Source organism: Aulonocara stuartgranti (genome assembly GCF_965226115.1).
Source record: "Aulonocara stuartgranti genome assembly, chromosome: 5".
Lineage (NCBI taxonomy): Eukaryota > Metazoa > Chordata > Actinopteri > Cichliformes > Cichlidae > Aulonocara > Aulonocara stuartgranti.
In genome coordinates, this window is record NC_138943.1 from 36,016,629 (window position 1) to 36,039,841 (window position 23,213).

General features: G+C 40.4%; 1 protein-coding gene across 1 annotated transcript; it reads left to right on the forward strand.

Moving 5' to 3' along the window:
* The first annotated feature begins 16,377 nt into the window (after positions 1-16,377).
* barx1 (BARX homeobox 1) lies at positions 16,378-19,821 on the forward strand. Its single transcript, XM_082533618.1, has 4 exons — positions 16,378-17,141; positions 18,209-18,488; positions 18,953-19,037; positions 19,322-19,821. Exons 1-4 carry the CDS (start codon positions 16,940-16,942, stop codon positions 19,484-19,486), a joined length of 732 nt encoding a protein of 243 aa, XP_082389744.1. The 5' UTR covers positions 16,378-16,939; the 3' UTR covers positions 19,487-19,821.
* The last annotated feature ends 3,392 nt before the right edge of the window (positions 19,822-23,213 follow it).

The following is a 23,213-nucleotide window of genomic DNA, read 5'->3' on the forward strand; positions in this document are numbered from 1 at the left end:
TAGAATTTAAAAAACAAAACAAAACAATGGAACTGTACAACCTATGTAAAGCTGTAAAGAATTTCACCTGTGATGTAATTTCACAATTATTCATCTAAATTTAAGATATCATTTTCAGTATATAAAGCAAGGGCGTAGATTTGGCATGGACGGAAGGGACATGTCCCCACCAATAATTTGATCGATAAAAAGAAAAAGAAAAAAACGATCTGTCAGCGTCTCATTCACCCAGCGGTGCAGAAAGCGTTAAATTACTGGAGTCCTACCTCATGTGACAAATATGGGCAATGTGATTGGCTGTGCCTCTCAGGGAGCTCTGTTTAGTTTTAGCAGCGGCAAGCCTGCGCTGCGAGGACCTGCAAGGAGGAGAGGAGGATGGCAGCAAAAAGGAAGAACCTGGATATAAGAAAGTGTTTTTCAAAGAAACCTGTAAGTCACTTAAAGCCAAGTTAACTCATAAAATGTGTCCGTCACAATAACGTTACAGGCTATGCTAGGCTTTGGCCCACATCAGTCTAAAACTGTATGTAACCACGAATAACGTTTTTTGGAAACTACCTGCACAACATGCAGCACTATTAGTTATCTCGGTCTCAGAGCAGCATTTCTATTTTTGATTGAAAGTGTCAGAGAAAACAGCAGCCTCGAGCAAGCCAGTATATTAGTTTACAGAGGCTGTTAGAATTATATGTCTAACGTTAAAATGTTGGAGACACAATAATTTCATCCTAATGGTAATGATAATTTCATAGGGTTAATTTTTGAGACAAAATATCACAAAGTAGTCATGATTTTGCAAATATTCCACCTCGTAGTGCAGTTTGCACAAATTGTTTTTAAAATGCACTCACACTACAAACATTACTGATGAGTCTAGATCTGCACAAACTGACAGAAACACTGAAGCAGCTACTCATTTTAGTCTTATTGTCATGTATGTCCTATTTGTCAGGTGACAGGCGAACCAACACAAAGCTCAGAGATCAATGGTGATACAAGATCACAGGTGAAATTGATAATTTTGTGGTAATCTTAGACGAGTAGTTTTATGGACAAAACCCACCAGGCCATTCAGTGTTCCCTTAGTGCTAATGTATAACGATGTTGGTGTACTATAACTGAACTAATGTTGTGAAGTCCTTAAAGTCATATTCTTTTATTGTCTTAACTGTATTTGAAGCTATTTTTATTTTTGTATGATACTTGATTTATATGGAATATGGCTGTAACATGGTAGACTAATGTGCCTGTGTTAATTCAGCTCCATATTATTGTGTGAAGTTGCACTGGGTTGGGAGTGGTTTTGTGTGTGTGTGTGTCACATTTTTGGTGAGCCAATGGCTGGAATGGGGTTGGACTAATTAGAGGCAGATGTACTTGATTGCACTGATACACTGGTCTACTTATAGCCCATACTACAAACACTGCTGTGTCGTTTTGTCTCTGTGCAGGTATGTAATGTGATGAAATCAGATGTTTGGGTTTTGTGCTATGAATTCTATAGTGAAAGTGTCGTTTTGTCTCTCTGTGCAGGCCAGGGCCTATTATATGCCACAGCCTAAGGGTAGCAGAGTTGCAGAGGCTGGAGTGACCACTGGCTATTTGCTTGCAGGGTGGTGGGTCTCCAAGGACAACTTCTAACCCTGTTAAAGGCAACACGTGGAGTGCAACTGGCCGTGTGGCATAGCTGGCTCTGGCCTTGGGACTGTGTGTTTTTATACGATTCATAAATGGGACACTGGACTGTTTTATCTCTTGATATTTTTTTTGTCAATAAATTATCTTTTAGAATTTTATTGACTGTCATCTTTTTGCTCACGACTGAGACGGTTGGTCAGACCTAGAGTCTTTCTTTTGGTGTGTTACAACTGGCGTTGTCGACAGGGTCTGGCTACCATAATCTGTAGTGGGCAAAAGCAAGATGACTGATCAGAGTGAATCACAGTCTGGCCCAAATAGAGAAGCACCAGTTTCTAGTGCAGGGTTTAGGCCCTTTGGTATGATCCCTATGTTTAATATGGTCACAACTAAATTTAGAGGGAAGCATTCAGATATTAGTCTAGGTGAATGGAAAAGTAATTTGCAGACAACATTTGCTTTGCAAGGAGTTCCTGTAGATTTTAGAGCAGAATTAACACTCTGTTACTTAGAAGGCAAGGCTAAAAGAGAGATTTTAATTCTAGCACCAGAGAAGTGTAATTGACCTGAGCTAATTTTTAATGAGTTAGATAAGTTGTATGGGGATAAAACAACTGCTTCGGTCCTGCGCTCTCAGTTCTTCAACGCTCGCCAAGAAACACATGAAGACATCAGTTCATTTGCACTGAGATTACAAGAACATTTTCTCAGGTTAAAGAGGAAGGACCCTAGAGGTATGAATGACGAAGATATTCTTCTCAGAGATCATCTGGTTGAAGGCTTGAGAGACACTGCCCTTAGAGGTGAATTCAGAACAAAAATTCTAATGAATGATCAGTTGACATTTGCAGAAATTAAAGCAGAACTAATCCTGAGGGAACACGTTTATGGTGAAATGGTTGATCCAGTCCAGTGTTTTGCTGCCAAAGGTGAAAGATACAAGACCTGTAATGCTAAGGATATGGAACAGATCAAATCAGAGTTGTGGGAGGACATGAACAAGCAAATGACTACACAATTCAATGATTTATCACAGACTTTGATCAAAGAAATCCGATCAGAACTTCATCAAGCTACACAAGGGACTTTGGACTGGAAACAGACTGACCAGTCCAGATCAAGAAAGGAGGGAGCAGACCCAGAGTCTACTCAAACAGCTATGATGAACAAGGTAGCCCCATCTGTAACACTTGTTCCCAGCCAGGCCACATAGCTCGGTTCTGTAAAAGCACGCCTAGATCTGGATCGTTAAACTAGACGACACCACTGTGGCGGCCCAGACAGTGGGTTGTGTCGATGCCAATGGGCCTCAAACTGATGTGAAAAAACTGATTGGAAAAGTTCCTAAAGTCAGCTTGTGTCTTGATGATGTCCCAATACAGTGTATTCTGGATACTGGATCAAATGTGTCACTGATAAAGAACAGCTACTTCTCTAAACACTTCGGCAGTAATGGTATGAAATTGAAGGATGCAAGCAGCTGGCTGGTGCTCGAGGCTGCTAATGGACTAGATATTCCATACCTGGGTTATGTATTGCTACATGTGAAGATTGGACAGGTGGAACTCCCTGAATGTGGTTTTTTGGTGATTAAGGACCAATGTTTAACCGACAGTGAAGGCGTCCTGGCTATGAATGTTATTTCACAGTGTTACGAAAAAATGGATCAGGAGAAGCCCTTAGCCTACCTCTCCTCTAGTGGAGCCGAACAGAGAGCTTGGACTACTGCTTTTCAGATTTGTGCCAGTCAGGCACGGTTTGCAGCTTTAGATGGGTCCATTGGGTATGTACGTACCATAAATCGCCATCCTATACAGATTCCCCCTCGGAGTGAGATGTTGGTTTGGGGTCGTACGAAGACTGGAGTGGATGGCAGGGATTATCAATGCCTGGTGGAACCTGTCGAGGTGGGTGAAGTCTTAATTGCTAGAACATTATCTACAGTCCATGATGGGAGGCTTTTGATTAGGGTCCAAAACCTTAATGACTCACCAATGTACCTTTACAGACATCAGAAGTTGGTAAGACTTTTATTATTGACCCAGCAGATATCATACAAGAGAATAGTGTGAACATGACTCATGTTGGTGTAAACAGAGTATGGACAAGCCCTGCCCAAGGAGAAATGCATGTTCCCTGATTTAACTGGTCTTCATTTGTCCACAGAGGAATTGGAGAAACTGCAGGCTTTATTGCATAAGCACAGAGCAGTGTGCTCATGCATAATCTTCCTGTGCATGAGGAAGATTATGGATTGACAAGCACCATGCAGTAGAGCAGGGCGATATGGCCAAAAATATTTATCACGATATATATTTGAAAATTTGCGATAACGATATAACTGACGATATAATTGATGCGAGACAAAATACAACTCCACAACATTACTAGCGCAAAAAGAAAACCTTCCATTTATTTTCACTTAAATAAGAAGCTGGTTTTTATGTACATTAAAGCTTTATAAAAATGTAACAGTGCAAATACAAATTCCTTGCTGAAAGTTTAATCAAAAGGCATTTCCAGTAGAAATGGGCTGACATATCCTGAGCATAACCATGTATAATATCCACTGAAGTTAAAAAGAGGTGCTTTGCAACATTAAACTGCAGTGTGCAGTACGTATTTTTCGGACCATAAGGTGCACGGGATTATAACGCACATCAAGCGAAACAAAGCAGTCAGATAAATCAAACTTTATTAAACTCATTCTTCTTGCTTCCTCCACTTCTGTACCATTGATTCATTAATGTTGAATTCTCTGGCAGCTGCTCTATTCCCATGTTGTTGCAGTATATTAATGACTAACCTCGTATTGTGGATGGATTATCTCAGTTGTTCTCCTGACTGAAGTTTGGTCTGTTTACAGCACCCTGCCATGCGATTGCATTTGTCTCTAACCATGAGGAACCTTAACGTTAACTTTTATAAGTGGAAAAGTGTTAGTGTTCGTCCTCCAGCTTCACTGTTTATGTTATGCTAACATAGCTGTGTCGCTAGCAATTACGTAGCACATTATTATATACCAGCTAGCCCAACTTCAGTAACCCTACAAACGTCACTGCTGTTTAGTTTTCTGTCTTCATTTATGTTGGAAGTGATAGCAGAGCTGTACGTTTGATTTTTTTCAGAAATCTCTCAGTCAGAACATGTAATATCATGCTTAGGTAACTAGCGAGCTAACTTCCGCTAGCTTCCCGCTAACTTCTAACTCTGTTAAATGTAATAAATTTTGTTTTAATGGATGCCTGGAAGTTAAACTTCATAGTTACACCTGGTAAAGCAGCAATGCTGATCGTTTTATTAAAGATGAAAGAATTTAGACAGTTTTTAACGCTCAGTGATGCTGCAGTGTTCGTTTGAACTGAAGAATAAAGAGTTTAGGACCCAGATTACTCCCAGATTTAAGAGCATCTTAGTCCGACAAATACGACAATAACGACGGCCGCTTGCATGTTCTGCAACAAAATGTGCTTTGTCGTGTATCTGACGGACAAACACCAAACCAGTTCCACATCACTGAAGTTGCACCATTTTTACAAACCAATTCTGGTTCATCTGTTTCACTCAACAATCGGCCATGTGCGTATGAAAACAAAGGCACTGCGCATGCGCGTTTTACTCATATTCTATCGCGATATTTCATTTTCCTATTGTTGCCTAACATTATACCGGTATTACCGTGAACGGTATAATATGGCCCAGCCCTACCATGCAGCATTCGATTCCTACAGGCAATGCTGCACCAGTCCGTGAGCGCTATAGACAAATTCCACCAAAGTTATATCAGGAGGTGAAGAGTTTGATTCAAGGTATGTTGGATGCTAACATCATTGTGCCTAGTTGCAGTCCATGGGCTTCTCCGATTGTGTTAGTCCGTAAGAAGGATGGGACACTTAGATTTTGTGTGGATTATCGTAAACTTAATGCTGTGACCCATAAAGATGCTTACCCTCTTCCAAGAATAGAAGAGTCACTTGCCAGTTTGGGTAACGCAAAGTATTTTTCCACACTTGATCTTGCCAGTGGATATTGGCAGGTTGGGGTGTCCCCACCAGACAGAGAAAAAACTGCCTTCACTACACCTGTGATGTTTACAGAACTTATTTTGAAAGGTCGAATGTAAGGCGGAAGGAGGAGATATTAAAAAAAAAAAAAAAAAAAAAAAGACAACAGAAAACTGTAGATGAACAAGTTAGCGCTGCAGACTGTGTTGCCGCTGCAAGCCTGAGAATTAAAGAATAGAACTGAGAAATACTGAAGGTGTCATCATTAATGTTTGAGGCATGCAAACATTACATTGGCGATGAGAGTAAAGGTTACAACCAAAGCAAGACGAAGGAAGTTGCCCTACCCGGAGCTTAGGAGACAAGAACATGGCTGCACACGCTACTCCACTTCCACCCTTCGACACGGAGACCGACCTCGGTTCCGTCGGACCTCGCTGGACAAAATGGCTTCAGAGGTTTGAAAACTACACCACCGCAATGAATATTACTGGGGATGCGAGATTAAGAGCATTATTGCTGCATGTGGCTGGTGAAAAAGTGCATGACGTTTACGACACGTTAGCAACGGATGACGACAAGTACGCAGATACAAAACAGAAATTGTCAGCGTACTTTGCGCCTAAGAAAAACGTGCAGTATCAGATTTATCTGTTCAGGAAAGCGGTGCAGGAGTCGGGTGAAACGTTGGACAACTATCACACCGGGCTTAGGATTCTAGCCAAAAACTGAGTTTGCAGACATTACTGCAGAAATCAAAACAAATTATCCAAAGCTGTACATCATCACAGCTGCGTAGAAAAGCACTCAGAGAACCTGATTTAACTTTGGATGATCTATTAAATCATGGGCATGCATGTGAGTTGTCTGAATTGCAAGCTACAGGGATGGAAGCTGACAAGACAGCTGCAGTTAATAAAGTACAGCACAAAACAGGACGTGACACCACGGCTAGAAACAAATGGACACCCTCATGGCAGCCGAATAACCGCTGTCGAAACTGTGGAGGCAGATATCCTCATGAGCAAGGCTTCCCAGCCAAAGACAAAATCTGTAATTCTTGTGGCAAATACAATCATTTTGCAAAGCAATGTCGCTCAAAGAGAAAAGAGACACATTGTGGAAAGAAGTATAAGAAAAATCTGCCACCGCAAACTGTTCATCAAGTAACAGATAGCGCTGCACATGTGGAGACAGGACACACATCCAGCAGTGATGACGCCTATGTATATGTGGTGAACACAGCTAAACATCCTAAACTCCCACATACTGAAATCAGAGTAAGGGGCACCCAGATACCGGTGCTAATCGATTCTGGGGCCACTGCTAACTGCTTAACTGAAGCTACCTACAACAAACTGACACCACGTCCTACATTGACTTCTACAGACATCAAGATTTACCCATACCACTCATCTACGTCTCTCCCTATGTGTGGTGCGTTCAGGTGCAGTGTGGAAAAACAAGACAAAACAGTTAGGTGTTCCTTCTTTGTCATTAAAGGAGGAGGTTTCAATATTTTGAGTTTTGAAACCTCAAAAGCCTTGGGACTCCTCCATATTGTCACTGCGGTCTCTTCTCAGTCTCAACGTTCTGTTGCAGACAAGCTAGTAGAACAACACCCAGAACTTTTCCAGGGAATTGGAAAACTCAAAGATTTTCAAGTGAAACTGCACATAAACACAGATGTAAAATCAACCTGTCAACCACACAGACGTGTTCCTTTTCATTTACGTCAAAAAGTGGAGGACGAACTTCAGAAATTAGAAGCTGATGACATTATTGAAAAGGTTACATGACCAACACCGTGGGTTTCACCCATTGTAACACTGCCGAAACCAAAGAATCCGGATGACGTACGGATATGTGTGGACATGAGACAAGCGAACACTGCAATCGAACGAGAACCACACGTCACGCCCACGATTGATGATGTAATCCATGAGCTGAATGGATCTACGGTGTTCTCAAAACTTGATCTCAGGGCAGGATACCACCAACTTGAATTACACCCTGACAGCCGCTACATTACGACATTCACTACTCATCTGGGACTTGGAGTCTCTTCTGCAGCTGAAGTGTTCCAAAATGCTATTTATCAGATGCTGCAAGGACTGAACGGAGTCAAAAATCTCAGTGATGACATTATAGTCTTTGGCAGGGACCAGGCTGATCATGACAGCAATCTTAAAGCGACTATCAGAGTCAGGTCTTACTCTGAATCGAGAGAAGTGTGAATTTAATAAAACGAAACTTGAGTTTTTTGGTTTCATCTTCTCTGCAGGTGGCGTTTCAGCAGATCCTAAAAAAAGGTTGCAGCAGTTCAACACGCTCCCAACCCAAAAACATCTGATGACATCAAAAGTCTCCTTGGCATGGCCAATTACTGCTCAAGGTTCATCAGAGACTTCTCATCGATCTCTGAGCCACTGCGCAGGCTCACGCACAAGGACACCCCTTGGACATGGGGTCAAGACCAAGAAACTGCGTTGCAGGCACTCAAGGTCAGTCTCACAAGCGACACGACGATGTCCTACTTCTATCCCAGCAGACAGACTGAACTGATAGTTGATGCTAGTTCAGTAGGACTGGGCGCCATTCTCTGTCAAAAAGATGAAAAGGGGATGAAGCACATTATTGCATATGCAAGCAGAGCACTGAGTGATGTGGAAACGGGATACTCGCAGACTGAGAAAGAAGCACTCGCCATTGTGTGGAGTTGCGAACATTTCCATTTGTATGTTTATGGACATCCATTCACACTGGTGACCGATCACAAGGCACTCGAAATCATCTGGAATAACCCAAGATCAAAACCACCTGCCAGAATAGAAAGATGGGGACTGAGACTTCAGCCATATAACTTCAGAGTGGAATACAGAAAAGGTGCTGATAATCCAGCTGACTTTATGTCACGTCATCCAGTGCCAACACAGGAGACTGAAAGTGCTCGTGCATGTAAGGTTGCAGAAGAGTATGTCAATTTCTTCTCTTATCACTCCACCCCAAAAGCCATGACACTTCACGAGATAAAAACAGAGACTCTGAAAGACCAGGTTCTGCAGGAAGTCATCGGTCACATCAGGAACAACACGTGGCATCTAACAGATAAATCCCAGCATGCTGACATTTTGAAATCATTCAAACATGTTCAAAGTGAACTAACAGTAGCCGACTCATCTGACTTCATTCTCAGAGGCACGAGGATAGTCATTCCAACTGTCCTACAAGAAAGAGCAATACAACTGGCACACGAAGGGCACCAGGGTATCGTCAAGACCAAAGCGCTGCTACGTACCAAAGTATGGTTCCCAGAGATCGATCGGAAAGCAGAATCTGCAGTTCAAAACTGTCTGCCGTGCCAAGCTAGCACACCTGTCACACACACTGACCCTCTGCAGATGTCACCATTACCGGAAACGCCCTGGCACAGTGTCAGTGCAGACTTTTATGCACCACTCCCTACGGGGGAATACCTGCTCGTTATCACAGACTAGTATTCTCGCTATCCAGTCGTTGAAAGTATACACTCAACATCAGCATCTTCTGTTATCCCAGTCATTGACAAAGTGTTCTCCATGTTTGGGATCCCAAGGACAGTAAAAACTGACAATGGTCCTCCTTTTATCAGTGAGGCTTTCTCACAGTTTGCAGACTACCTAGGATTCCATCATCGCAAAAATCACACCTTGTTGGCCTCAGGCGAATGCCATTGCTGAGAGATTTATGAGAACCCTAGGTAAAGCACTGAGAGTTGCCGAGACGCAGGGCACACCATGGAAACAGCAACTAAACATCTTTCTTCATGAGTACAGATCTACATCTCATAGCACAACAGCGAGCTCACCAGCTGAAATACTGTTTCAACGCCAGCTATACACCAAGCTCCCTTTCGTTAACACCACTCCACGGAAGTGTTCAGATGCTGAAGTGAGAGCAAGGGATGATAGCGCAAAGATCAAGATGAAGGTGATTGCAGATGCAACTCGTCGCGCCAGACCACACTCACTAAGTCCGGGTGACACAGTACTGCATCGCCAACCCAAACACAACAAATTATCCACACCATACAATGCAAAACCCTACAAAGTGACTAAGGTTAAGGGTTCTGAAATTACAGCTACAAGGGATGGACACTCAATTGTCATTGTCAGGAATGCCTCATTCTTCAAGAAAATCAGACATGGACTTGAAGATGCCCCACCTGGACGGCATGTCGACCCCACCTTAACAGACAAGCCCAGATACCCAGTCAGATCAAACAGACGCGTACCTATGCATCTGTCTGATTACATCAGATCTAAGACTTGAATATCTGAGTGACCAGTTAAAGGTTATGCTGCGTGTAACATGTTTGTTGTTCCTGAATCTAACACTGTAACCAGTATTATAGTGTTGAATGTTGATAGTGTTTAGTCAGAGATCTGCGCAAATGCAGTGCTGTTTAAGTGATGTTTAGGTGTGGAGAAACTCAAGTAATAAGAACGTTCAGTAACTTTATTAGGTGTCGTTGTCATAGGTTCAGATTAATAATTCACCTCGCTGAGTACCTAAGTTTGTTGATTTTACTATTAAAGTATCTTCTGAGAATTGAATAGTAAAATCAGCATCAGGTCACACTACAGTGCAGTGACTGACAAAACCCTTATTAAGTGAAAACTAGAGATCAAAGTAGTTTAAAAAGGTTGGAAACAGACCCCACCGAATAGATATAAATATAAGAAGTACAAAAATAAAATAAACAAAGACAAAATTACATTAGAACTTATTTTTAACGTATTGAAACTAATAATAGGAAGGATAACAACCTGTAAACTGATATTAACAATGAAACATAGTTGGCATGACGACCATGCCCAGAATGTATAAAATGAATAAAAGGAAATAATTCGCACAAAAACCTATTAAATAAAATAGAGAGATGCATAAGGTACATTAAGGCTGTGTCATTGTTCGGCCAAGGAAAGTGTGTGAAAAGGTAAATGTCTCCAGCTTGGTAAAGGGTGAAACTGCAGATCACCCGAAGCCCTTGATGGATACAAAATAAAATATAAATAATATATATTATAATAAACTGCTTGGTTCGCCATGCAACAGAGAGAATGAATGTGACCGAAGGTTGGATCTGAGATGAGGCAAACAGAAGACCAGTCTAAGAAGTAGGCACAAACCTGTTCAGAGAAAAAGCAAATTTGTACAGATTGGATGAATTCTAAATTATCTGTTTGCTGAGTAAGATGATCCTAACTATTAAATTGGCTCAGTAGTAGTATACACTAATAAAATATTGTAATATACTATTGTTATTATGTAGAAAGAAAAAGATGATAATATTAATAATAAGAAGCATCTAAAAAGATATCCAAGTCTGAGTTTCTTTGCCTTCTAACAATTTTCTCCTCACACCTTCTCCATTTCCTCCTCATCCTCCACCCAAGAGTCATCATTAACTTTGGTGCTACACGTGGAGTTACCCGCACAAGTTTGGAAGGTGGCTGGTGCATTTGACAAGCCAAAGGGCATTCTGGTGAATTCAAATAAACCCATGGGTGTAGTGAAGGCAGTTTTTTCTCTGTCTGGTGGGGACACCCCAACCTGCCAATATCCACTGGCAAGATCAAGTGTGGAAAAATACTTTGCGTTACCCAAACTGGCAAGTGACTCTTCTATTCTTGGAAGAGGGTAAGCATCTTTATGGGTCACAGCATTAAGTTTACGATAATCCACACAAAATCTAAGTGTCCCATCCTTCTTACGGACTAACACAATCGGAGAAGCCCATGGACTGCAACTAGGCACAATGATGTTAGCATCCAACATACCTTGAATCAAACTCTTCACCTCCTGATATAACTTTGGTGGAATTTGTCTATAGCGCTCACGGACTGGTGCAGCATTGCCTGTAGGAATCGAATGCTGCATGGTGCTTGTCAATCCATAATCTTCCTCATGCACAGGAAGATTATGCATGAGCACACTGCTCTGTGCTTATGCAATAAAGCCTGCAGTTTCTCCAATTCCTCTGTGGACAAATGAAGACCAGTTAAATCAGGGAACATGCATTTCTCCTTGGGCAGGGCTTGTCCATACTCTGTTTACACCAACACGAGTCATGTTCACACTATTCTCTTGTATGATATCTGCTGGGTCAATAATAAAAGTCTTACCAACTTCTGATGTCTGTAAAGGTACATTGGTGAGTCATTAAGGTTTTGGACCCTAATCAAAAGCCTCCCATCATGGACTGTAGATAATGTTCTAGCAATTAAGACTTCACCCACCTCGACAGGTTCCACCAGGCATTGATAATCCCTGCCATCCACTCCAGTCTTCGTACGACCCCAAACCAACATCTCACTCCGAGGGGGAATCTGTATAGGATGGCGATTTATGGTACGTACATACCCAATGGACCCATCTAAAGCTGCAAACCGTGCCTGACTGGCACAAATCTGAAAAGCAGTAGTCCAAGCTCTCTGTTCGGCTCCACTAGAGGAGAGGTAGGCTAAGGGCTTCTCCTGATCCATTTTTTCGTAACACTGTGAAATAACATTCATAGCCAGGACGCCTTCACTGTCGGTTAAACATTGGTCCTTAATCACCAAAAAACCACATTCAGGGAGTTCCACCTGTCCAATCTTCACATGTAGCAATACATAACCCAGGTATGGAATATCTAGTCCATTAGCAGCCTCGAGCACCAGCCAGCTGCTTGCATCCTTCAATTTCATACCATTACTGCCGAAGTGTTTAGAGAAGTAGCTGTTCTTTATCAGTGACACATTTGATCCAGTATCCAGAATACACTGTATTGGGACATCATCAAGACACAAGCTGACTTTAGGAACTTTTCCAATCAGTTTTTTCACATCAGTTTGAGGCCCATTGGCATCGACACAACCCACTGTCTGGGCCGCCACAGTGGTGTCGTCTAGTTTAACGATCCAGATCTAGGCGTGCTTTTACAGAACCGAGCTATGTGGCCTGGCTGGGAACAAGTGTTACAGATGGGGCTACCTTGTTCATCATAGCTGTTTGAGTAGACTCTGGGTCTGCTCCCTCCTTTCTTTCTTGATCTGGACTGGTCAGTCTGTTTCCAGTCCAAAGTCCCTTGTGTAGCTTGATGAAGTTCTGATCGGATTTCTTTGATCAAAGTCTGTGATAAATCATTGAATTGTGTAGTCATTTGCTTGTTCATGTCCTCCCACAACTCTGATTTGATCTGTTCCATATCCTTAGCATTACAGGTCTTGTATCTTTCACCTTTGGCAGCAAAACACTGGACTGGATCAACCATTTCACCATAAACGTGTTCCCTCAGGATTAGTTCTGCTTTAATTTCTGCAAATGTCAACTGATCATTCATTAGAATTTTTGTTCTGAATTCACCTCTAAGGGCAGTGTCTCTCAAGCCTTCAACCAGATGATCTCTGAGAAGAATATCTTCGTCATTCATACCTCTAGGGTCCTTCCTCTTTAACCTGAGAAAATGTTCTTGTAATCTCAGTGCAAATGAACTGATGTCTTCATGTGTTTCTTGGCGAGCGTTGAAGAACTGAGAGCGCAGGACCGAAGCAGTTGTTTTATCCCCATACAACTTATCTAACTCATTAAAAATTAGCTCAGGTCAATTACACTTCTCTGGTGCTAGAATTAAAATCTCTCTTTTAGCCTTGCCTTCTAAGTAACAGAGTGTTAATTCTGCTCTAAAATCTACAGGAACTCCTTGCAAAGCAAATGTTGTCTGCAAATTACTTTTCCATTCACCTAGACTAATATCTGAATGCTTCCCTCTAAATTTAGTTGTGACCATATTAAACATAGGGATCATACCAAAGGGCCTAAACCCTGCACTAGAAACTGGTGCTTCTCTATTTGGGCCAGACTGTGATTCACTCTGATCAGTCATCTTGCTTTTGCCCACTACAGATTATGGTAGCCAGACCCTGTGTTACATGGCTGAAGTAAACTAAAGCCTAAAATACTTAGTCCGTCATTTGCTTAATAGTAATTTAACTTTATATAATTCACATATAAAACTATGAATTGTAATTTTAAATGGTTTAAAAGCATGTAGAATGGCATATGTAGGCAAGTATATTTCTGCTTTTATCAAGAAGCAAAGACAAAAAGGAAAAAAAAAGAAACAGGGCAGCATTCGGTGGTTGAATCATCTGTCTCCACCAATGCCTAAACCAAATCTGCACCCTTGATATAAAGAACTTAGCAACTAATGGTGCTTAAAATGTAGGCAAAAGAGAAGAAGAGGAAAAAAACAAACACAAAACAATATTTAGCTGTAGTGCTAAACTGCTTTTGTCTATTTTTTATTTTTTTTTACTCCCCTGTTCCACTATACCTACAATGTAAGCACCACTGGGTACCAGCAATTATTTTTAGCTGTTGAAATGACCCCCTGAATTCAGAAAAATGATATGGTAAAGGTTAGGAGAGCAGAAGTCAGATTTCTTTTCTTTGTACAGAGCTCATTTGGCTGGCCACACTGCTGCTTCTGCGGGATAACAGAAAGATGATCCTTGAGAAACAGAGCTCGTTCCTGTAGTCCACTGGTGCATCCTAGTGGCTGTTTATTATAGTGATGCAGGTAGGCTGCATGGTAAAGGAAGATCAGAACAGCAAATACAAGCATACAAACCAGCAAAAGGTTGTCATGAGTGATATTTGACAGTGACTATGAGCTACCACACACATCAATCTGAACATTGCTGTAGCTGAACTCACTTATACCCTGTAAGACGTTGAGTTTTGTATCAGTGTCAGCAAATGAAAAATTTGAAAAAGATGATGCTCTTTCTATATTTGGAAAATAAATGGACATTGTTTTGGTACAATACATAGGACAAGGTGTGTATACTGAATAGCGACTGTATTCTGATGTTCTTTTAAGTTTTGTGTATAGAAAATCAAGGTCAGTGTGATCAACTGTGAAGAAACTGCTTCATTGTCTGAAATGAGTGACATTATTAAATGTTTTTGTCTCAAAAAATGGTAATGTTTCTTCTCATTTAGTGGTAGCATATTGTTTGTTGGAACTCGCCTTGTTTTTCCTAAATACAATTTATTAGTTTGACTATGTAAAGATTCAAGAAACACTCATATCTTCACATTGTAAATAATGAGCCAGACCAATATGGTTTAGATTACTTTGTGCACTGTAACTATAATATTGTTCAGAAAACATAATCTGTATTCAGTTTTTGCTTTAATAAATGACCGTTGAGTGTGTCGTTCTCTGAAAATGAAAAACAGTGAAAACTATCCATAAGAAAACAAAATATTCACATTCGGGGTTTTTTTTTTGTTTTGTTTTGTTATTTTTGGTGAGAAATATGTATGTTAAGAAAACATACAAGGTGAGGAAAGCAAAACCTGTGTACGTGATTATGGAGGGCAGCAGTAGAAGCATCTAAAGGCAGTATATGTATTTTTTCTTGATTTTTACTGCAGAAACGTTATCAAGGAGCATAATCTGCAATCTCCGAAATGCCCACCAGGGGGAGGTTGTTACCCAACAACCTGCAGTGTGCAGAGCTGAATCATTATCATACTTTACCAAATAGCATCAGCTCTCATCTGTACGCTGCCACACAGAGTCTATTTGACAGGTACAAGGATCTGTGAGGACACAGAGCACTATTCTTCTGACCCGGTGTCTTCTTGCACATCGAGCAGAGCTCTCAGGAATTATCATTCACAGCCATGTGGCTGCACAAAGTGCTTAATAGAGTCCCAGAGACTGTGGATTTAAGAATGCGAACTGAAACCAACAAGTGGTTAAAACCTTTTGCAGATTATTGGATATTCAACATGCCCTTATTGTTACTTCCTGGTCATTTCTTTTGTTGTGGTGGTGTATAGATGGTGTTTAGATTTTCTGTTTAGACCTGTTTAGGTATTTATTTAAAGAGAGAGAGAAATAAAATCTGTAAAAATAATTTTCGTAGCTGTTTCACTTAAAAACTTTCCAGATATAAAAATCATCCTTTTGTTCTCCTCATCTTTAGGCATCAGAGTAAATAGAATTATATAATGTTAAAATATATAATAAATATAAATGAATTATTATTAATAATAATAATGATAATAATAATAAAAACACATGTTTACGTTTTGGAAAACTCCCCTTCCTATGCCTCACAGTGGTATGATCCATTAGCTACTATCCACTGCTCTTTAACTTAAAACAAATATTGTGTGAATCACTGTCCTTTACTTCTACCGCTCTATAGATTAAAACACAGTGCGACCAAGCGGCTTTCAAAGCCGCTGAAGCTGTCCTGTGGGAGGGTTTTCACAATTTCAGAGAAAAAATAGTGAAAAGTGAAGATGCCGGAGATGTTTCACCTAAAGCAGGGAACTACCTCAGCGGTGAGACAGCAATGATTTTGAATCATATCTGCGGTAATATTTTTTTTTACATTCATTGCACCATATAAAGGAACACAGCAGTAGAGAAAAGGGGATGGGCTTCATTTATTGATTATTTATTGGCAACAGCGTTACAGGCGAAATGAATGCATTTTAATGCAATGGCCTAATATGGGTAATAACCAACAACAGATTGCTTATGAATAAAAAAGTATATCACATTCTGAAAAAGCATCACATATCAAACATTTGTTCCCTGTGTTCCATTTTGCAGTATCACACTAACTGCTCCAAGTCTCCAGGCTCGTGACTTTAATAACATATAAAAGTCACTTGCAGGCCCGTCCTCTCAGGTCCTTATTTTCTTCCCTTTTGCATAAATCCATGCAGGACAAGTGTGGCTTTGCATGTAACTTTGGGTCAGCAAAGGCAGACAGCACACAAACCCCGAGAAGAGGTGGAGCTATGACGAGACTCTTAAAATCCGAAGCTTATTCCTCAACTCACTGCCAAGGTGACGAGCTCCGCTCCTGACAAATAGCTCCGCGCTTCACACGCAGGGACCGGGCATGAACGCGGCAGGATTTGGGAGTTTTGGGTCAAAGTTTTGCTTTCGGTTCCAGATTTCTGCTCCACATGGGATCAAATCTGGACAGAAGTAGAGCGTAAGAAAAAACAAACACAAAGAAAGAAAAGAGAAAAAAAAGAAACCAGGAGCCGCAGGCGCACAGAAAAAGTCGGCAACCTGTACTCAATACTTGCCTTGATCCTAAATCTGAGGATAACTTTGCCCACAGCGTTGATCTTCGGACTACAGCAGCGCAACAGAGGGAATATGAGTTCCGGCTTGGGCCACTGAAAGGGAGTGATAATCGGGTAAACGCGCTCCGGTGACCGACAGCCAGATTATGCAGCATCCTTTGGACATGGGGGCGCATTACTATCCTCCGGATGTTCATGCAGACCACAGAACTCATCGCTACAGGAGTTTCATGATAGAGGAGATCCTCACAGATCACCCGGAGCACAAAGTTTCGGCTCCGGCCGGGGAGCTGCTTAAATTCGGAGTACAAGCTCTACTCTCTGCGCGGCCTTTCCATAACCAACTGGGTAAGGCAAAAGATGGATGAGTCTTTCATAGCGGTGTGGAAAAAACACACCGGGATAATACACGCATTAATATTTAATACAATAGCGAAACATTCAAAGGGGATTTCACATTTAATTACAAATGTAGGCATGGGGGAAATGTTTCCTTTCTTATCGCTGTTTTTAAGTAACACTGTAAACAAGAAAAAGGCAGGCGCATTATGAAAATGAATTACTGTAAAGTTTTTAAATAATGGGTTTTATCTGATTAAGAAACAGAATATAACATAAGAAACAAAAACATATTAGAAGCTTAAATGAGTTAAAGCGTGGATCACCGATGAGATTCATGTTAATCTTAGCTCTTCTTTTGATGAGCGCTCGGTGACGGTATCTAAATATGATGGATCAATATCTAGAAATAATAATAATAATAATAATAATAATAATAATAATAATAGTAGTAGTAGTAGTTTAGGGTAGAACTGCATTTGCCTTTTTTCCAATTCGAGTCACAGAACGAGAAAGACTAATTTCCTTTCCCGATTATTAATAATAATTTCAGGCCTCTTTAATATTCACAGTAGCTACTCCAATTTTAAAGCTTGAAGCTGTGCTTTGTTTCGTTTAATGTTCACATCATGTGACCTTTAACCTTTGAAAACATGTCTAACGACAATAACACAATAATACTGACGCCTTATTCTAACCTTCCACGCTTATAATGTTTGGTATCAGAAATAAGTAGAACTTAATCGTATCTACGTCATTCATACTTTTCTGTCCGTGTGGCAGCAGCGCTTTGAAATCTGCTCCAGCGTGTGCGTGCTGTCACATGCGTCCTCTGCAGAAAACACACGATATTAAAACGACTTTTCGTTTGCGGGGAACTCATTTAGCCTCCGAGAGCTGCCCACCTTAAACGATCAGGGAATCGATTTTAAAGGTCCACTTGTAGTTTACGCCGTTGTTCCCCCCTTGGGTCCCCACTCCTCGAAAACATCGAGTAAATAAAACCAACTCGTTTTGAAATCTGCTCCTCATTGCCGTGGGTAATATGTTGTTTCCTTTCCCGGCCATGTTCACAGTGCTTAAAGCCGACCAGACGAGCCTCCTAAAGTTCCCCATGTCCCCGCTGTCCTGCTCGCTGGGCTCCCCGCTCCTGTCCGCGGCCCCGGGCCTTCAGGTAGGCGCAGCGTCCCACCACCTGCCGCTGGACCTCCACCTCCGCGGGAAGCTGGAGCACGGAGCCGACGCAGGCAGCAAGACCAAGAAGGGCCGCCGCAGCCGCACCGTGTTCACCGAGCTGCAGCTGATGGGCCTGGAGAAACGATTCGAGAAGCAGAAGTACCTTTCTACACCCGACAGGTGCGCAGGAAACCGCCGAGGATAATGGCGATAAAGACAGCTGCTTTCCCGGGACTTACTGTAGGATTTATTCCAGCCTGTAACCTGCAGACTGCTTCACAGCACTGCAAAACTTCTCTCACATCACTAATTCATGTCTTTATTATCTGTTTCCTATTTGCATTGAAACACTGAGTGTGTGTTTAAACGAACGAACCTCGTCCAGCTTTTAATCTAAAACTGCTGCGTTAACCTGGCTGCTCAAACCACACCTGAGCGCTTTCACGGTGGCCGGTGGTGAGAGCTTCCATTTGATCTGGGTCGTTCCACCTTTAGAAAGCTAAAGCGAAATGAGGCTATTACAAGCTGCAACAGGTAGCAATAAAACCTCATTATTATCCTGGTGACTTGATGAGGTCTTTGGAAGTGTGGTCCACACTGCTTTCTTCTTCTTCTAATGATATGTTTGATTTTGTGTCTTACAGAATAGATCTCGCAGAGTCTCTCGGTCTGAGTCAGCTCCAAGTGAAAACATGGTACCAGAACAGGAGGATGAAATGGAAGAAAATTGTAAGTTGGCTGGACTTAATACAGTCTGTTTAACATGCAAGCTCAACGCAAAAGTAAAGAGATGCTTCTGCTTTCCATTCTTTCAACGTATCCTGATGGGAAATGCAGTTCAGCGGAATAAATTCAGCAGTATTATTTTATTTTATTTTATTTTATTTTTTGGGGGGGGGGGGGGGGGGGGGTCCTGCATTGAATATGTTGGTGTGCAACTTTGTTAAGGACGCCAAATCGCATGTATGAGTCACCGTCTGTACTCTGAGGCTAAAACCGAGTTTCTCCCGCAGGTGCTGCAGGGCGGCGGCCTGGAGTCCCCGACCAAGCCCAAAGGTCGCCCTAAGAAGAACTCCATCCCCAGCAGCGAGCAGCTCTCTGAGCAGGAGCGATCCACCGCAGAGGCTGACCGGCCCGATGGCTCCAGCTCCCACTTAGAGAACGCTCAGGAGGAATGACCAGCCTCTTTATCTATGAACCTGTGGGACGCTCAGAGTGCCTGAAAAAAGGGGGATTTTTTGCTGGACCGTACGGCCACCTGGTGCAAAAAAAGAAAAGAAAAAAAGAAAAAGAAAAAAAAGCCCTACAGAAACCTAACGTGCACGAGGCGACATCCTCCAGCAGCCCGGCGTTTTTGTGGCATTCCCTCGTGATGCTGCTGTTGAGGAGGGGACTCAAATATTTGCAGTAGGTCTAACTCTTTATATTCTAAGGATCAGCTCTCACTTATCTGTCCTGCATTCCCTTTGTGTAACTTTGCATTTGATTAATTATTAAATATATTTTCACTAAGGCTCTTCTCCGTTTATTGCAAAGGGGGCATGGTTAAAGATAAGCGTGTCGTCACCGGCCCCGCGCGGCCCTGTTCACACGCGCCTAACATGGATACATATCTGCACATTCAGACAAGTTCGCAGCGATTCACCAGGCTCCAGATAACAGAGACGGGGGCGTAAAGGCGCTCAGGTTTAGGACTAGTTGCTGTTGACCTGCGTGTCCTGCTGTGGTAATGTCATGATTCCATGTAGCAGCATTGGGGCTTCTCTTTCTTAATCGAAATAAAAATATGGATTTATTTAATGAGGAGTTTTTGGGGGGTGAGAATACAAAATAGGTCTCCTTTCACATGAAGCGTATCAGGGCCATTTAGGTGAATGCGAATGCAGGAGAATATGTTACAGTATCGTTAGCTTGAATTTATCGTGAACATGTTAATCAGAATATATAAAAGGTAATAACTTGACAGATCTGGACTGCACAGGAAGAACCACTGCGAAATAATAATAACAATAATAATAATAATAATAATAATAATAATAATAATAATAATGAAAACATGAGGTGAGAAGATTATTTCTTTAGCTTGTTATTAAAGACAGTTTTCCCTTAACGCCTCTGTGGCAATAAAACGAAATTCTGATCTCAGTAAACCAAAGCTGAACGATAACAGTGAACAGATAAAGGTTTACTAGTAAAAAGTAAATACATCAAATAAAAATGCCGGAATATGTCTTCTGTTACTCTCTTTACTCGCAGACCTCATATATATATATATATATATATATATATATATATATATATATATATATATATATATATATATATATAGAGAGAGAGAGAGAGAGAGAGAGAGAGAGAGAGAGAGATATAGATAGATGAGGATAGCTTTACTATTAAATAAATCGATATATATATATATATATATATATATATATATATATATATAGATAGATAGATAGATAGATAGATAGATAGATAGATAGATAGATAGATATAGATATATATATAGATAGATGAGGATAGCTTTCATTAAAAAGCTATCCTGCTGAACACATTATTACTTTAACGCGTAGCTGATCGGCGAACTATTTCGAATACGTTTTTCTTCTTTTCTTCTTTGTTGTGTTGCTGTCACGTCGGGGGCCTAATCCCGTATTTTCTAAATGTTCATTAAATTAAATTAAATGTTCATTAAAGCCATACATTTCTATGCATTTCTAGCTTTTTCAGCTGATCAACTTGAGAAAAACAAACGCTGAATTGCGTCTTTAATAAAAATAAATGCTGAGTTGGAATTGAGAATTCCGCCGGAAATTCGTCGGGCTCCTCGCATTAAACACTCTCAGGCATCGGTGCATCATCACAAACGCGGGCTCTCTCATCACTCTCATCATTAGAACTGTGGCGTCTCAAAGCTTCACTGCCTCTAAATACAAATGCTACATGAGTATAAAAAACAGTATTTTCATATTATTATTAATAATAAATCAGGTTCAATTTTTTGACTCAAAGTTATAGTTCAAAGGTTTCCTAAATAGAAAAAAGACAAAGCGAATGTGGAAAACAGCACAACAGGCACATTTAAGTAATACTATTAGCTGGGTGGTTAGCTAAAAGTAATCAGTGTAAAATAACAGCTGTAGGAAACAGCTAAATGTAGTAGATGAACAGGTAAAAGTAATGGATAAAGAAACAAAGAAGAGTGGTAGAAATGTGGCCTAGCTGAAATAGCTAAGCAAATAGAAATAACAAACATTACGAGTTAAATATATAAATCCTACTGAATAAATCCTACAGTAAGCTTATATCTTTGTATCTATATCCATATCTATATATCTGCATAAATAATTGTAACTTCTTTTGCACCATAAACAGTGGATATTAAATAATCTACTTTGGAATGGAAAAAATACACAACACTGTTTGCTCTGATGTTATTAAATGGATTTTAAAAAAATCCTATTCAGATTTGCCTGACAGCGTGGATGAAAGGGTACTTTATTTGATCTGTTTTTGCGTGTGTTATGATAACGCTGTTAGGGTATATCATATTTTTATTTTCTGGAAATATTCTAATAGTATCTCACAGGGAAGCTCACATTTATCCTTGGAAAATCCAGCACTGTTTAGACTCAGACTCATAATTCTATTAGTATGCAGCAGGAATACTCCAGGCCTAGTTATTTAAACAATACCATTAAACAGGATAAAATGTGTGGTTTCTTCAGAGGCCATTGCAGCTACAATATCTTTTTTTTAATACACCTCATTTTAATTTGCTTAACAACTTCCCATGTAATTATCACAAAACAGTAGTTAATGACTTAAATAGAAGAATAGACTTTTAGCACTTTATATAAACATACATTACAGACATGAAACGCACACACACTCTTGAATGGTTTTACACTGAAAATGCTGGAAAATGACTTTTAAAACTTTTAGTATTTCACATATTCTGGGTCTCACATCTTTTGCCAGAGGGACAGATCTGAGACCACAGATAGTGAAAGTGTACGTTTATAAGGAGTCTGTTTTTCAATTCTATTCAAAACTTTAAAACAAAGAAGTAGAAGAAATATTTGTCGATGTGGCTTATCATTGGAGCATGAATGGTAGCATTTATTTTTATGGTAAAAGCAAATAATACCGTGCGCACTAAAAGAGGTCTAAAATAACATTAAAAATAATAGATGGCATGAATTTTATTTGACAACAGCTCACACTTTAGCTGAATTTATTACGCTTATATTCATGCTTTTCATTACGCTATAAAACGGCCAATTGAGTGTGTAAATGAACAAAATAGATACAGCTGCAGGTTTTACTGGTGCCTAACAAGTGACTCCACAGCACAATAATATTTTATGCTGGATAAGTGTTTTATTTCATTAGATTTCATTAGATTAGATGCACATCTGTTTGTTCTCCAGTCTTGAGTTTAAGACATTTGTCAAGAATCAAATGCAGTGAGATAAATTACTGTCATGATGAAGCAGTGTCAGTGCGCCTGGAAGTGCAACACTTTTCCTTCTTTGGAAACTCATTAAACAAAGACAACACACAATGTACTGTAGCAACATATATATGCTTATATTTTAAAATATATATATAACAGGTATATTAGAGAGACACTGACACCATTTGAAAAAAAATGTTTTTTCAATACAAATACAGATCAAAATCAGCCAATCACAACTCATCAGCCCCCACTTGGACAGTTTAAACCACTGTCTAAAAGTATGGCTTGCATCAGAAAGCATACGCAAAACTGCAACTTGATCAAACAGTTTGTTAAAAAACAAAAAGCAACGACAACAAAAGCAGTTCAAACAACCAGAATAAAAGGTCAATTTATAAACATTTATACAAATATTTATAAAAATGTATAAAAATAGGTCAAGT

Bases quoted from the DNA above. Each gene is read 5' to 3' on its own strand.
- barx1 (XM_082533618.1), top strand. From the start codon at position 16,940: ATGCAGCATCCTTTGGACATGGGGGCGCATTACTATCCTCCGGATGTT. The intron at 17,142-18,208 runs GTAAGGCAAAAG...CCATGTTCACAG, and splicing joins GCCTTTCCATAACCAACTGG to TGCTTAAAGCCGACCAGACG. The intron at 18,489-18,952 runs GTGCGCAGGAAA...TGTGTCTTACAG, and splicing joins TACCTTTCTACACCCGACAG to AATAGATCTCGCAGAGTCTC.